General features: G+C 46.4%; 2 protein-coding genes across 2 annotated transcripts; one reads left to right on the forward strand and one right to left on the reverse strand.

Annotated features, from left to right (window-relative positions):
- Nucleotides 1-591: 591 nt before the first annotated feature.
- Nucleotides 592-1,772, reverse strand: LOC116161069 (probable 18S rRNA (guanine-N(7))-methyltransferase). The gene is made up of 6 exons (XM_031474269.1): nt 1,665-1,772; nt 1,575-1,612; nt 1,351-1,529; nt 1,108-1,301; nt 844-1,054; nt 592-797 (listed from the first exon to the last, which is right to left on the reverse strand). The coding sequence occupies exons 1-6, from the start codon at nt 1,698-1,700 to the stop codon at nt 631-633; spliced, it is 825 nt and encodes a 274-aa protein (XP_031330129.1). The 5' UTR covers nt 1,701-1,772; the 3' UTR covers nt 592-630.
- Nucleotides 1,529-15,798, forward strand: LOC116161541. Its single transcript, XM_031474926.1, has 14 exons — nt 1,529-4,843; nt 4,889-5,671; nt 5,726-5,968; nt 9,059-9,233; nt 9,280-9,485; nt 9,528-9,752; nt 9,936-9,994; nt 10,060-10,224; nt 12,591-12,898; nt 13,304-13,570; nt 14,015-14,577; nt 14,623-15,196; nt 15,243-15,448; nt 15,491-15,798. The coding sequence occupies exons 1-14, from the start codon at nt 4,401-4,403 to the stop codon at nt 15,726-15,728; spliced, it is 4,455 nt and encodes a 1,484-aa protein (XP_031330786.1). The 5' UTR covers nt 1,529-4,400; the 3' UTR covers nt 15,729-15,798.
- Nucleotides 15,799-16,281: the final 483 nt, after the last annotated feature.

Consider the following 16,281-nt stretch of genomic DNA (forward strand, 5'->3'; position numbering starts at 1 on the left):
AAAGATTCTCTAACAGAATCCAAAAAGATTTTGAAAACTAGGGAATTCTAAAGATCCCAGATTCTAAAGAAAACCCACAAGGTGAATGTTCTAAAGACCTTTGACCGTGTTGGTTTCAAGGTTATGGTCTAAAGACGTCAAAAACTCGTTAAGGCCATCAAGCACTGAAATTTCACTGGTGTTATCCTTTGTATGAAAATTGGTTACTTGTATACTTTTTGCGACACAGCTAGCTGTACCAGTTTTCATACAATATAATTATAATTGAGGTTAAGTTTCAGAAATACGGCCTGTTATTGAAAAATTCTTCTTGCAATGTATTTAATGTATTACATAGACGACAGTGGCAAGCGAGTGTACACCTTAAAGGTAAGCCATTTGTTGCACTTTGGGGATCTTATGATTTCTTTGCAGAAGACTGATTTGGTCGGTAAACCCACGATGACGGCTCACCCAGGTAAGACGCAACCTTTTCTAATTTACGTACATTAGCAATGATTCCAGCACGTTTTTCTCCCGAAGACAAGTACTCACGGGAGCGGCTAACGATAAAGAAACGCTTCGGAATTCTACTCACACAAACGCCCGAACCAGAATGTTAATTTTTATTACAAACTTAAATAAATACAGCTAAAATCGACCGCTTCGTTTTCGACCCGTATACTTCGTGTTGGCCCTTGATTCTTTCCCCTGCTTTCTTCGCCTTTCCTTCTTTTCGAGGATCCAGGAGCGACTCCCTTTCAACGATTTCCCTCTGGCTTTCCTAGCCTGTTCGCGCTTGGCAGTGTATGGCACGCCTCCGAGCCAAAAATGAATTTTGGGAATTCACTTCCATTCGCTTACCTTGGGAACTTTCGTCCGCTCCTAAAGCCGTCGGTAACGGAACGTTGCCTCCGGTCATCAGTACAAGAAAAATCTTCTTCGCCTTAGCCGAATTGGGGTAATCGACGACCATGCCGCCGTAAAATCCCGCCTTCATTGCCTGAGTGGTCACCAGCTCCATTTGGTCGGCATTTTCCGGGTAAAATTGAAACACGGCCCTTGCGGATCTGGACTGAGACTCCACCGGTTAGACCGTCACCGACGACGGTAATTCAAGCGTCTTACCAAACACGCGTAGAGTGAGCTAAAAAACTTGTACAATCGCTGCACAGGCTTGTGCGACGTCTTATCTGCGTTGCACAACCACTGTAGGGCCGATATACTGATTGCACCGTCGAAGGTACCCGCCCGAAAGGGACACCCCTGTCCCATGTCGGAGAGAATCAAATCGCCCTCGACTTCACGATCCCGTGCCACATCTACGACGTTACAATCACACACTCCGTCACGACGTGTAGCGGAACAAACCTAACATTGCACTGGAAATGTCTAGACCGGTCCAATAGTGGCCCTGATCCTCCAATACACTTCCGCTCAATCCCGAACCGCAACCGATATCCAAGAGGAAGCACGGCGTGTCTTCGGGAAGGACTAGAAGTTCGATTGCGCGTTCGCTCATCTGCACTTGGATGTCTATGATTCTGGAACTAAGAACGATTTAGTTTTGGTGTTCGGTGGAGGTAACGACGAACTTTTGGGTGTACTTCTTCGCCTCCTCCTCATTGTAGAACTGCAAGTGGAATTTTAATTATTTAATACTGAACTGGCGCCGAGATTCTTACGATTTCCGGTGGTGCCAAGTGCTCAGGACGAGACATTTTACAAACTTTATTTATTTATATGTGGTAACATAACCTAAAAAAAGCACGTGAAATTAATTACAGGATGTGGTTACTACAGCGGCACCGATTTATTAGACTAGTCTATGTTGATCATAGGTGGCGCTTGCGTAAATGTGGAATGTGGAAGGAATACTCGTGTATGGCGCTGGGACGCTTTGGGAAGGCTACCTGGAAATTATAGATAAAGATCTGGTCCGGAAACTTTTAATGCTGTTCAGAAAGTTCTTTTTATCGACTTCTTAGTCCTCTTCTTGGGAGTTTTTTTAGTGCACTTTCACTTTTAAAAAAAGTGCTCTTTACGCCTGTCTCTGTCTGTTTGCCTGAGTCACAAAGGCTCCGTAGTTTTCCGTAGAACTCGATTTTCGGGTGCTTTTGAGCACGAATTCAGTGAATTTCGAAACTTTCTACTGTCAGTGCTGGGCACGCCTTAGACACATCGGGTGAGGATTTAGTAAAAACAGGACAGCGTAAATGATGGCCCAAGAATGGATTTCGATCGCCCCAACGATTTCTTGTGCGTTTCAGATTTTTTCGAAAACTTAGGGATTTTGGATTTTTTCCCGAAACAAAAAATCTCTATTGTCTCTAGAAGCTCTAGTTTTTCTCGTCTTTTTTGCCTCCTTTACCTCTTCAACCATCTTAGCCTCTCTTTATTGTTTATTGTCCCTCTTGTTCTAGGCCCTCAATAGGCTTACGCCCAATTACAGAGTGATCCACATAATGCTTTTGAGAGGTACCACTGCAGAAGGTCTTAAGTTGTTCTATACTTCTCCGGTATCTACCTTAGTCATTAGGAAAACTGCAGAAAAGTCCAACTCTCTACCACTGAGGTACATCGTCGGTCACTCCCTTTCATTGTTTCTAGATCCCTTATAGCCAGTCTACTAGTCCCTTTCGCGTATATATTATGTAAACTGTTGGTTCACCCTGTAAGATGCATTTCAATTATTTTTTAAGCGTAAATGTGGTTGTTTATTTGAGATTAAACACACTGTCGATCATTTGATGTGTCGTAATTATTTTGTATCTATTTAATGTTCTAAATTTGTTTAAATAATCGTCTAGCATTTTGTTTATTTAATTGTAGAGTAGCTATTTCGTATTAAATGATTCTTTTGCCGGTCGTTGCGATAAGAAATTTGTTACCGCTGATTAAATTTCAAGATAAGCACGTGTTATTACCGTAAGAAAACACATGTGTCGGAATTCAGTCAGTGAGAACTGAAACGAAAAGGGTAGGATGCTTTAAATACATGAAGCAGATGTGACTAGGGATTCGTTTTAGTGGTGAACGTTAATTGGTTTTTTATGGCTTGGTGGACGTTGCAACGTAGCCGGTTTCTTTGGTTTGGTGTTCGGCAGTTAGCCGTACTTAAGTGTATTTTCGCAAGACAGTCAGTCGTGCCAGTTGTAAAGTTCGTTGTACAGAAAGTTAAGGATTATTTAGGCGAGCGGTATAAGTCGAAATCAAGAAGTGAAGTACCGAAGAAGTTAGTCGGAGTGTTCAAAGAGCCAATTTTGTAATTACAACGCACTTAGTGTTCAGGTACAATTAAAGTAAAGAAGAGAACTTTAGAAGCAATATCACCTGGTGTTTGTGCATCAGTTAAAGACAATCGAAATTGATCGGGTGCAAGGATTTTTAACATTTTAAGGTAATTCGCATTTCTTTTAACTAATTTCTTCTATCGATTGCTTGTACGTGGTATGTGTCTATGCCTATTTTTTCATCTTAATTGATTTTGTCGAATAAAAATCATTTCGCATTTGCTTAGTACCTGGAGTTTAATTGAACTGGGTGGGTGGTTTAGTGACGACCAAGAAAAATAGGACTGAGGCATAGAGGGCGATAGCCAGGAAGCGCCGGCTCCAGGATGAAACCTCGAGTCAAGCAGGCCCTGCACCAAAGCCTGGGTCCTGGCTCAAAGGGCAACCCGACGTTAGGGACCAAGTGTTTCAGATTGAAGGGAAGCACTTCGGGGCTTGGCTCAGGGTACCCTGCGAAGAAGCCTAGAGGCTCTGGAGCCCCAATAGTTGCGGGTGCACTACGAACCTCTAGGTAAGTCGCTGCGGCGGGGCTCAGGGTGGCCATTGTTCCGGTATCGCATTCGGAGGTGGAGATCACTGAGCCTCAGTCGAGGTGAATTATGACGGCATTGAATGCAGTTGACGACATGGAGGGGGGAGGCTTTCCTCGGCTGGCAGGGTCCCGCTGGAACCCGCAGGGTGCCATTGTGGGCAAATGCGAGGACTTTGGACTGCTTGGAGAGGACCGTCTGAAAGTCCAGAGGCACGTCCCTAGGGTAATCAAGGTGATGGTGGTGTTATACGGCGCCCCGGATGACACGGTCATCATCTTGAAGCTTCTCCAGAGGCAAAATCATGGTTTCAGGACGAGCCTATGGAGGACGTTCTTCCGCAGGGAGTAGCCTGGTAGGGTCCTCCTCGTATTTGGTGTCGACCACTCGCGTCGGGATTACTATATATACTACCGGCGCCGGAAAAAGGGACGGAGGTCACGCTTAAACATGAAATCTGTAGATAAATAAATAAATGTGACATAAATAAACAACAGTTTATCTGATTAAGCACTTGACCTTCCCTATCATAATGGCGCAATTACCCACACGGGACGACGTTTGGATGTAATAGAAGATATACCGTTTACAATCAATCATGCGTTTGCTTCTGCACCTCGTGTGTACGTTACTCCTTCTCTCTTGCGCTAACTGCATCGACGACCCTGGCGTCGTAATAATCGGTGCCGGCGCCGCCGGCATAGCGGCCGCCAGCCGACTCTACAAAAATGGTTTCAAAAATCTTACAATATTAGAGGCCGAAGACAGGATCGGCGGAAGGGTTTACAGCCTGAAGCTTGGAGACGCGTACATCGACCTGGGGGCGCAATGGTGCCACGGTGAGAAGGATAACGTGGTCTACGAGTTGGTCAAGGATTTAAACGTGCTAAATGACGACTTCTTCGTTCCGCTATTTTATCACTCGAAGCGGAAGCTCATCGATACCGAATTCGCTGTCAAAATGACCGAGATATTTGAGACGACCTACGGAAATGTGAGTACTGATCAGAAAGGGCCCTTGGGGGAGTACCTCACCACGAGGTGAGTACGTGAAAGCTTCCGCTGGATTTTAGTGTCCACTTGCAGGTACAACGAGGCCACGCGTGACGCGTGGAAAGACGACGAAGATAAACTGGCGTTGGCCGCCGACTGTTTGCATTCGTTCCGGATTTGGGTGGAAGGATACGAAGCGGCGTTCTCCTGGTTTGATGTAGCGGCCAGTAGCATCTACGAGGTGTGCGAGGGTAACTCGGCGCTCGGTTGGAACGGGCTGGGGTACAAAACAATTCTCGACGTCCTGATGGAGAAATCAGCCAAGTCGATTACTGACAAAGTTCTCCTAAACCACGTGGTAAAGCAAGTCGTCCGGAGCGATTCCAAGGTTGAGGTGAAATGCACCAACGGCGCCAGCTTTACCTCGGACCATGTCATTTGGACGCCATCTCTCGGCGTCTTAAAGCGCGGCTACAAAACTTTGTTCACACCACAGCTCTCCGGCGAGAAAGTACAGGCCATCCAGACACTGGGCATGAATGCTGTTTTAAAGGTCGGCCTGTATTTCCCCACGAAATGGTGGAACGACGACTTTAGAGGCGTGGTGTTTTCATGGGCAGCAAGCGACTTGCAAAAATCAGGGGAGGCGTTCCCATACGGTCCCAAAACTGGGAACAAATCGTGGATTACCACGATAATATGCGTGACTTCAGTTCCAAAAAGTCCAAACCTGCTCCTGGCGTGGCTTGCAGGTGCGCTTGTTCCAGAAATTGAAAAAACCTCGGATGAGACCATCACAGACGGAGTCATCTACACGTTACGCGAGTTCATGGGCGAGGACTACCCAAATATCACTCGACCGGACAGAGTCATACGGTAGGCACCTCCTCCTTGCAAGGCCAATACGTTACTGATGTTCGCCGCTTTCAGGAAGAATTGGTACATCGATCCTCATTTCCACGGCACGTACTCGTTTGAGACGGTGGAGTCTCGAAAACTGGGCAGGCCGCAGGCGGAGGTCCTTGGGGAGCCCATCCTATCGGATGAGGGAAAACCGATCTTGCTTTTTGCGGGAGAAGCTACAAATCCGAGACACCACTCGACTGTCCACGGGGCGATCGAGTCGGGATTCAGGGAGGCGGATCGTTTAATTGAACTTTATCGAAGATTTTAGGACTCAATTTTCTTTAGTTATTATTTCACACAAAAATTTACTTGTTACTCACAAAACAAAACAAAATAAAAGAAACATTTACCTCTTAAATAATGTTCCTTGGAGGTTACTGCCCCCCCCCCCCATACTTGAAACTTTTTTTAGTAAGTAACTGCTTTTCTTTTTTGAGCTAATCTCGCGCCAAACGCCGGAAGCCTAAAAAAATCAATCACTTTAAGAGGCTCAATTTACACCATTACAACCTACAACAGAACGAGTTACTAGTCTCGAACGTTTACTTAAAGTGCTCGGCGCTCGCCCACGAGCGGTTTTTCCGCGAATGAGCTTTTTTTCCGCTCACGAGCACTTTTCCCGAGCGTTCGCGATATACCTCTCGAGCAGTGTTAGGATTGCTCGGAAGTCGCAAGCGGTTTCGCGAGCATTTTTGAGAAAATTAGAGCGCTCGTCGCTCGAGCGGTTTTTTAGAGCGCTCGACCCAGCTCTGTCTTTAGTCCTTCTATTTCTTAGCTCAAGTCGGGATCCGAAGCTGCTTTGGAATGTATCCAATTATATGTTGCTCCGACTAGCCCTGGAGTACGGAGGGTACCTACTGTATTACGAGATTTTCGTGCGTGATTAGCCCCCCCCCCTCCCTCCCAATGCTACATTCTCACTTAGAAATGGAAGCCAAAAAAAGAAGAGGCGATGGTCCTTTCAACAGGCTTCAAGGCGTAGTGTATTTCGGAAAAAAATAACACCAGATGTTGGGGGTGGGGGGTATGGAATATTCCCATGCAAATTTACGGGGGGGGGTGTTATTCCAGACCTCCGGATGTTATGTTTTCTTTCAGAAATACTCTGATTTTCGTTTACTGGGGTGTATTCTATACCCCATGGTGCCACGTTTTCACCCCAAAAACGGTAGTCAAGGAAGGAAGAGGTCTAGGGGGTATGGAATACTCCCCAGTAAACGATAATCAGATGACTCTTTCCCTACAATCATGAAATCAGACGAAAATGTAATATACTGGGGGGTGGAAAAAACCTAACACCCGAGGGTTTGGGGGTATGGAATACCTTTCCCTACTTTTATGAAAGCATATGCACGAAAATCTCGTAAAATACTGGGCAGTATTCCATATACCCAGACCCTCGATGCTACGTTCTCACCCAAAAACGAAAGTCAAAAAAGGAAGAGGCGATGGTCCTCTCAACAGGCTTCAAGGTGTAGCGTATTTCGGAAAAAAATAACACCGTATGGAGGGGGGGGGGGCTGGGGGTATGGAATATTCCCATCTAAACGAAAATCAGATTACCCTTTCCCTACACCCATGAAATAATGCGCACGAAAATCTTGAAATATACTGGGGGGGGGGGGGTATTCCAGACCTCCCGATGTTATGTTTTTTTTTCTGAAATATGCTACACCTTTAGCCTGTTTCAAAAATGAAAATCGACTTTTCCTTTCTTGCGTCACGTAGCACGGGGGGGGGGGGTCTGGTACTCACCCCAAACACAATAGCCAAGGAAGGAAGAGGTCTGGGGGGTATAGACCCCTCCGCCCCGTGTTTTACGAGGTTTGCGTGTGTATGATTTCATGATTATAGGGAAACGGTCCCCTGATTTTCGTTTACTGGGGTGTATTCTATACCTCATGGTGCCACGTTCTCACCCCAAAAACGGCAGTCAAGAAAGGAAGAGGTCTAGGGGGTATGGAATACTCCCCAGTAAACGATAATCAGTTGACTCTTTCCCTACAATCATGAAATCAGACGAACGAAAATGTAATATACTGGGGGGGTGAAAAAAACATAACATCCGAGGGTACCTTTCCCTACAAAGTATACGCACGAAAATCTCGTAAAATACTGGAGAGTATTCCATATCGCCAGACCCCCCGGTGCTACGTTCTCACCCAAAAACGAAAGTCAAAAAAGGAAGAGCCGATGGTCCCCTCAACAGGATTCAAGGCGTAGCGTATTTCGGAAAAAAACACCGGGCGGAGGGGGGGAGGTCTGGGGGTATGGAATATTCCCATGTAAACGAAAATCAGATTACTCTTTCCCTACACCCATGAAATAATGTGCACGAAAATCTTGAAATATACGGGGGGGGGGTATTCCAGACCTCCCGATGTTATGTTTTCTTTCCGAAATGCGCTACACCTTTAGCTTGTTTCAAAAACGAACATCAACTCTTCCTTTCTTGCGACACGTAGCACCGGGGGGGGGGGGGGTCTGGTTCTCACCCCAAACACAGTAGCCAGGGAAGGAAGAGGTCTGCGGGCATGGACCCCCCCCCCCCCCCGGTCAGTGATTTACGAGATTATCGTGTGTATGATTTCATGATTGCAGGGAAATGGTAACTTGATTTTCGTTTACTGGGAGGTATTACATACCCCCCAAACTTCCCGATGCTACGTTCTCACCCCAAAAACGGTAGCCAAGACAGGAAGAAGTGTGGGGGGTATGGAATAGGCTATGCCCTGAAGCCTGTCGCGATTCTTTACAAAAGGACCATCCACTCTTCCTTTCTTGGCTTCCGTTTTTGGGTGAGAACGTAGCGCCGAGGGTTGGGGGGAGGGGGAATCCAATACCCCCAGTATTTAACGAGATCTTCGTGTGTGTGTGTGATTTCATGAGGGAGTATTCCCTACCGCCAGACTCCTGGTGTTATGCCCCCCCCGCGCTCAGTATAGCTTTCACGGCATAGTCTATTCCATACTTCCCGCTGAGGTATGCATTGGTTTAAAAATTTACTCCCACTTTTTTTACGGAAATATACCTTTAGAACATCGAGAATCAAAATCAAACAAAATCTGGATGGTGTCAGTCTGTCTGTCTGTCCGCCTGTCGGTCTGGATCAGTATTTTAGAGAAACCTGGCGCTTGGTTGGAATGGCTTGGGTTACAAGACTATTTTGGACGTTTTAATGCGTCAGGCTTCGGTGCCGATATCGTCTTAAATAAATCGGTTAGCGAAATCTCGTTGGAATCGGGCAAGGTCCGCGTGAGCTGCACAGATTTGAGTAGCTACACGGCCGACCACGTCATTTGGACTCCCTCCCTTGGTGTGCTCAAGCACCTCCACGCGAATGTTTTCAAACCAAAGCTCCCCCAAGGGGAAGATTCGAGCAATTCAAACCTTGGGAATTGAGGCTGTTTCGAAAATATTCTTCCATTTCCCCGCCAGATGGTGGGAGACCGTGTTCGAAAGTGTTGCATTCGTATGGACACAAGCCGACCTGCAGACTGCGAGCCTGGAATATACGGACGAGCCCAAAATTGTAAACCAGCAACCAATGTCTCAATAGACTGCACGTTAATTTTTAGGGTAACAGATCGTGGATCACCACAATCCACTGCATCCACCCACTCCAAAGAAACCCCAACGTGCTTTCGGTGTGGTTCCTCGGCCCGCTGGTACCGGAAATCGAGCGGCTGTCCGACGAGTCCATCATCAAGGGCGTGATGCACGTCTTGCGAAAATTTCTGTCGGAGGATTACCCGACCATCTCGCGCCCGGATCGGATTATAAGGTAACCGACCCACGAAATGGCCCAATGTAATTCGTTCTGTAGGAAAAAGTGGTACTCGGATCCGAACTTTGGCGGTAGTTACTCGTTCGAAACCGTCGAGTCCCGAAAGCTTGGCCGATCTCAGGCGGCGGTATTGGCCGAACCGATCAGCGCGTCGGATGGGAGACCGGTTATTCTGTTCGCCGGGGAGGCGACCAGCACGAATCATTACTCAACAGTGCATGGAGCTATTGAGACGGGGTTTAGGGAGGCGAATCGCATTATTGAGTTATATAAGTGATGTCGTTTAGGTCGTACCATGAGGTGGCGGGTTGGCATCTTGGATAATCTAATAAAAGTCTAGGTAGTTAGCTCTAAGTTGAAAGTAAAGAGACGGCATCGTTGCTTTCGGAAGCCTCCGAGCTTTCCAAGTAGTTTCCTTTTCTTTAGGAGTAATTGGCGACTTGACAGTTTTCAAGGTCAGTTAAGGTCTTGCCACGCAGTTCTCGGCACGGTCGCTATTCGTATAGGTTATAGCTCCTCCGAGCTCCCCTTACACGCCAAGGGGGAGATTATAATCTCCAAACTTCAACAGTTTCCACAGTCTCGATAGTGCTCAGTGGACAAAGCTCCAGACCCGGACGGCGCGGCGTGCCGGGAGTAGTCGTCAAGGGTCTGGCGTTAGAGAAACCTGACATGGCGGCGATGCTATTTACCAAACTTATTATCAACGGTTGTTATCCCGAAGGCTGGAAGCGATGTAAGCTGGTGTTGATACCAAAAGAGACCCAGTGCTATCGGTCAATGTGCATCTTGGTTTCGATGGGGTTGTCGACCACGTCAGACGTTGTTCAAAACCAAAGCTACGTTTGATCGCCATAAGAATTTGTAGCGACTTTTAATGATCGCCGGCATTGCACCAACGAGGATCGTGGTAGAGGCCAGAGCTAAAAAAAACTGAGTACACTCCGAGTGTGCGGAAGTGGTAAACCACATGCCATCCCTTCTATTCTATTCACAAGTGGAGCGTGATCAGGCAGCACTTAAGCACACCAAAGGCCCATTGTGCCTACCCCCTTTCTTTCGCAAATAGATTCAGATCTCGCTCCTCTCCATAAACAATAGGACCTTCTTTAGCCTAGGTTTTGCTGGCTAACTCAAACACGGTACTATGGACCAAGGGAGAAGTTGTTGTACAGGGTAGGTCCTAAGATTGTTCCCCAATCTTCCCGAATAAAAAAATTGTCTCATATCGAACGGGAAAAAATATTTTCTTATAGAATGTGCCCTGTAGAATCCATAATTTCAAACAGTTTGAAGATTGCGCTACCAGTTCAAAAGTTACAGCCCTTTGAATTTTCTTTCGAATTTGGTTTCTAGTCTATAACTTTTGATTGAGAAGTCTAATCGAAAAAGTACGAAATGTTTTGGATTCTACGCTCCAAAATTAATAAGAAAAGGTGTTTTCCCGAGAAATTTTGGTGTAGTTGATTTTTGGTAAAAAAGGAAGGTTATACACTGCCACTTTTTGAGGCCCGAAGAAAAAATTGTCTCAGATCGACCGGGAAAAAAATTTTCTTATAGAATGTGCCCTGTAGAATCCATAATTTTAAACAGTTTGAAGATTGGGCTACCAGTTCAAAAGTTACAGCCCTTTGAATTTTCTTTCGAATTTGGTTTCTAGTCTATAACTTTTGATTGAGAAGTCTAATCGAAAAAGTACGAATTGTTTTGGATTCTACGCACCAAAATTAATAAGAAAAAGTGTTTTCCCGAGAAATTTTGGTGTAGTCGATTTTTGGTAAAAAAAGGAAGGTTATACACTGCCTTTTTTTGAGGCCCGAAGAAAAAATTGTCTCAGATCGGTCGGAAAAAAATATTTTCTTATAAACTGTGGCCTGTAGAATCCATAATTTCAAACAGTTTGAAGATTGGGCTACAGTGTCCCTGTGGAAACCCAGTTCTGGTATTTCTCCACACAGTGCGGTGACATGTTCTGTTCTCTTGTCGGATTATCCTCCTCAAATAAACGGGCCTCTATAGTTTTATAGTTAAAAGCGTTTCCCAAATCCAGCAAGGTCACCAGGAACACCTCCCTGTGGGTTCTCCATGGTCCCAAGTTTGCCTTCGACACCTCTGCCGTCCGCGATGTAACTCACAAAGCGTTTTGGACAGTTTTGGCAACTACACAATCTATTTTTAATGCATTTTTTAAGAATTAAAAAAAATGTGCTATTGTTTTGCGTTTTGTCAGTCCGTCCGGAACCACTTCTGCCGTTTCAAACTACTTCTAGGGGAATGGTCTTAGAGTTTTTGCAGTAGGTAGCCTATACCTTGAAGGTGTGCCAAACGTCCATCAAATTTCGCTGTCTAAAAGCCTCCCCCCCCCCACGAGTTATTTCCTGAGATGCTGTTTTTGAAGGTAAAAAACGTGCATACATTTTACATACGACAACCAATTGATCTCAGATTTTGCATACGCATGCCTTTAGTGGTGTCAAGTAAAACTTATGGAAAGGGGGGGGGGGGGAGAGAATAAACACATGTTGTACCCTTCATGGTATTCTAATTAAAGGTCTCAACGAAAGGAATGAATTTCTACCAACCATAGCCCTCCTCTTCGACCTCTTATCGTGATCGGGTATATTCCCTTATACCTCAAGAACGGATTGTCGGAAGAGGGTACTCACAAAGAGAGATTGAGATGTCTGCTAGAAATATACCCATTGGTCAAAACAAAAGCTATTTCGGTTAAAAAAATGCGCTTTATCCCTTGTGCACAATGTATACTTGTTTGTTATTATTTCCACTCTCTCTTCGTGGCTCGGGAAGGGTTCATTGCTTCCTGAAAGGGTTCCTTTGTCCAGCCCACATTGATCTCCTTGTTTTGATCTTTTTCGTTATTATTCTGTAACTCCTCTCCCATATGTTGTTGTCAACCTCTTCACACAGCCGCTTCCACGAGCGTTCCTTGTTTTTCTTTATCATGTCCTTTAATATCCCTCTATCTGTCTCCCTTGCATGCTTCCCTCTCATTTATCGCATCCTGTTTTTTACTCGCCTTCCTCTGTGCCATAGGTACTTCTCAGACGAATGCGAGCCACCAGTAAACCCCTCTTCTTCTAGCTTTAGCTCTCTGTGGCATATGTTTCTGGCATGAGCTACTCATCAGTATCATCCACGTTCTCCAGATCTTCGGACTACTTCCTGCAACCTTCCGTCGTCCATTCTGCGCGCATTCCACCTTGGGTTTGCGGTTTTCCTCCAGAGGTTTCCAGGATTTCTCACTCGCTTACTATCACCTGGAGCTCGTCCGCAACGAAGGTGACGTCTGCCCTCTTCCTCCGAACTTGGTTGCGTATGGCGACGAATTCCAATTCCTCCGTCCACTCCATAATCAACCACCCCCTCCGGTAGGCCACCATGCTACCCCAGTAAGTCGCCCCCTTTTCCAACATCTGAAGCACATTCTTAAGAGTTGGGTTCGCCTCTTCTGTCTCCTCCTACTCGGTAACCTCGTCAAGGCCCCTTATTTCTATTGGGGAAACTTCCTGGAGAACCCTAACTTCGTTCCCCTCTCCCACCTCTTCTATTAGTTTCCTAACTGGCTCCGCCTTCCTGCACCTTCTCTAAAAATCGCCTTTCTTGGGTTTTGAAATCGTTTTCGACGAGTATTAGTCACCACGATACCCTTTTGCATTTTGAGAGGAGTTTTCAGCCTCTTTTAACTTGAGAAGAACCGCCTTTGGCTTTGAGAATCTCTCAGTGGGGGATTTCCGCTCGCCACTGCCTCCGTCTTCCACGGACGCCGTTGTCATTATCTCAGCTCGGTCCCATAGATCGCCGCCTTCCGTAGAATATCTGTGTCTTTGCCGTCGCTGACCGTTATCAATATCTTCTTTCCGTCACTCGCTTTGGCGACCCCCTTCATGGCCTCGTACACCTCATGTACCATCAGTCGCGGGTCTACACAGTTCTCCCCAATGAATCCTTTGATCTCTTTGGATATGCGCTTTCCTCCAAAACCTCAACAGAAGGTCTCGGTCGTGTCCGTGGCCCATCCGTCAAAACGTCCATTCCGCGAAGGTGTGACCGTAGCCGACCAGGTTTCCGCAACCCTTCGATCTTCTCGGGGCGTCGTACAACTCACTGATGCTCTCCTTCCAAACACATCGGTCTCGTCCTCTTTCTCTATCAACAGCAGGTTTCTCCGCCAACATTCGTTCGAACGGCAGAGGGGTCTTAATACTGTGGACGGTTGATATCATCAACCGGACTAGATCTAGGCAGCCAGTGTGGAAGAGGTGGAGCGGGGGAGCTACGGTAGGGAAAGAAAAACGTATGCCGAAAACTCCCCCCACCCCGCTGCTGTTTTTACGAACGACGAGCACCCATTCGGCGTTGGCCTTGCGTCTCGTGTTGGTAATTCGTTTCAGTATCCGCCACCTGTGGACGCGCCTAGTAGGACCCCCCACCCCCTCCCCACAATTGTACTGCGAGCTTCAAACTACGGAATCAGTCATCAAAAGAGTGTTAGGTCCCATTGAAAGTGTGCAATTATTGCTAATTTCCAGATTGCGTCATTTCATTGGCAGGTAATCGAACCGACCTTCACATATTATTTTCAGTTTGCGTCGGTGGATCAATTTTGTAACGTCCACTTTAATCTTCATCCAATGCGTTCGATTTTAGCGGTACTAATTGCTCTCCTCTCGTCCGTTGAGTGCCGTAAAGAACCCAGCATTGTAATTATTGGTGCTGGAGCCGCCGGAATTGCTGCGGCAAGTACTTTGAGCCGTCATGGATACAAGAACGTCACGATTTTGGAAGCGGAAGGTCGCATCGGAGGTCGAATCTACAGCGTGCACTTTGGAAAGTCGCTGGTCGACCTGGGGGCACAGTGGTGTCACGGCGAGAAAAATAACGTGGTCTACGAAATGGTGCGTGACTTGAAACTGCTGAAGGACGATGATATTTTGCCGGAACTGTACCACTCGACCTTAAAGCGCGTCGACTCAAAATTTAACGCCCGACTAAACAGCTTATTTGAAGATATCTACCTCGACGAAAACTATGGGGCTGAGGGATCTCTGGGAGACTTTTTGGCTAAGAGGTGAATGCTAACCAGAGCACCAGGTCTTCATCTTAGTTGTTGTAGGTACAAAGCTGAGATACGCAAAATCTGGAAGAGCGGTGATAAACTGGCGTTGGCAGAGGAGTGCCTGGACCTGTTCGAACGGTACGTAGAGTCTGAGGATGGGTCGTTCTCATGGTCCACGGTAGCAGCCAGCGGAGACTTTGAGACTTGCGAAGGAAACCTGGCGCTTGGTTGGAATGGCTTGGGTTACAAGACGATTTTGGACGTTTTAATGCGTCAGGCTTCCGGACCGATTGAGTGCAACATCGCCTTAAATAAATCGGTTACTGGAATTTCACTGGAATCGGACAAGGTCCGCGTGAGCTGCTCAGATTTGAGTAGCTACACCGCCGACCACGTCATTTGGACCCCCTCCCTTGGCGTGCTCAAGCATCTCCACGCGAATGTTTTCAAACCAAACCTCCCCAAGGAGAAGGTTCGAGCGATTGAGACCTTGGGAATTGACGCCGTTTCGAAGATATTGCTCCATTTTCCCGCTAAATGGTGGGATGCCGAGTTCGAAGGTGTTACATTCGTATGGACTCCAGCTGATTTGCAGAGTTCCAGCCTGAAATATCCGGAGGGGCCCAAAATTGTAAACCGGCAACCAGTCTCTAATTAGTCTGCACGTTAATTTTTAGGGCAACAGATCGTGGATTACCACAATTTACTGTATAATCCCACTCCAGAAGAACCCCAATGTCCTTTCTGTGTGGTTCATCGGCAAACTGGTACCGGAAATCGAGCAGCTGTCCGACGAGACCATCATAAACGGCGTGATGCACGTGATGCGACAATTTCTATCGGAAGATTACCCGAACATCTCACGCCCAGATCAGCTTATAAGGTAACCAACCCTGGAAATGGTCCAATATAAATCATTTTGTAGGAAAAATTGGTACTCGGATCCCAATTTTCGCGGCACTTACTCGTTCGAAACCGTCGAGTCCCGAAAGCTTGGCCGATCTCAGGCGGCGATCTTGGCCGAACCAATCAAAGTGGCCGATGGGAGCCCGGTTATTCTGTTCGCCGGAGAGGCTACGAGCACGGTTCATTACTCAACGGTGCATGGAGCCATCGAGACGGGATTTAGAGAAGCGAATCGCATTATAGAGTTATATAAGTGAGGTTTTAGACCTATTTCTTGTAAGGTGGCGGGTGTGCGTTTTGGGTAATCTAATAAAGGTCTTTGGTTAATTCCGTTCCAACTATCCTTTTTTATTTTTCTTCCGCTTTATCTGCAACTTTTTTCTCCTTCTTATCATTGTCTGTTGTCTTCACCGTTCGCTTTGATTTCTTCACCCTTCTTCCTTCCCTTTTCCACCTCCTTTTGTTTTTAAATTTAACTTCCCTTCCACTTACTCCACTGTCTTTTTAATCCACCTCTTTCTGTATTATCCTTGAGCAGAAAGCAGAAAGCAGAGCAGAGGGCAGAAGAAGGTGAGAAGAAGATGGATAGAAGAAACAAGAAGAGCAGCAGCGAGCAAAGAATTACACTAGAGGGCGTGGTTAAGAGGCGGAGTGAGGGAAATAGACGGTGAGGGTAGCTAGGTTTCCTACAGGACGGGGGTTAGGAATGAAAAGGCAGAAACGTGTGAGAAGTATGCAGAAAAGGCAAGAGTAGACAAAAAGGACGTAGAATTCAAGATTCAAATAAATGAATAAATAAATAAATCGAGA

Source organism: Photinus pyralis, unplaced genomic scaffold, assembly GCF_008802855.1.
Source record: "Photinus pyralis isolate 1611_PpyrPB1 unplaced genomic scaffold, Ppyr1.3 Ppyr1.4_LG10, whole genome shotgun sequence".
In the NCBI taxonomy this organism is placed as follows: domain Eukaryota; kingdom Metazoa; phylum Arthropoda; class Insecta; order Coleoptera; family Lampyridae; genus Photinus; species Photinus pyralis.

Excerpts from the sequence above, each read along its gene's own strand:
- LOC116161069 (XM_031474269.1), bottom strand. The coding sequence starts at position 1,700 with ATGTCTCGTCCTGAGCACTTGGCACCACCGGAAATC. Across the intron at positions 1,613-1,664 it reads ACTTGGCACCACCGGAAATC|TTCTACAATGAGGAGGAGGC; the intron begins GTAAGAATCTCG and ends TTCCACTTGCAG. Across the intron at positions 1,302-1,350 it reads CATTTCCAGTGCAATGTTAG|ATGTGGCACGGGATCGTGAA; the intron begins GTTTGTTCCGCT and ends GTAACGTCGTAG.
- LOC116161541 (XM_031474926.1), top strand. The coding sequence starts at position 4,401 with ATGCGTTTGCTTCTGCACCTCGTGTGTACGTTACTCCTTCTCTCTTGC. Across the intron at positions 5,672-5,725 it reads CGACCGGACAGAGTCATACG|GAAGAATTGGTACATCGATC; the intron begins GTAGGCACCTCC and ends CGCCGCTTTCAG. Across the intron at positions 10,225-12,590 it reads TCCCGAAGGCTGGAAGCGAT|CTTTAGCTCTCTGTGGCATA; the intron begins GTAAGCTGGTGT and ends CTCTTCTTCTAG.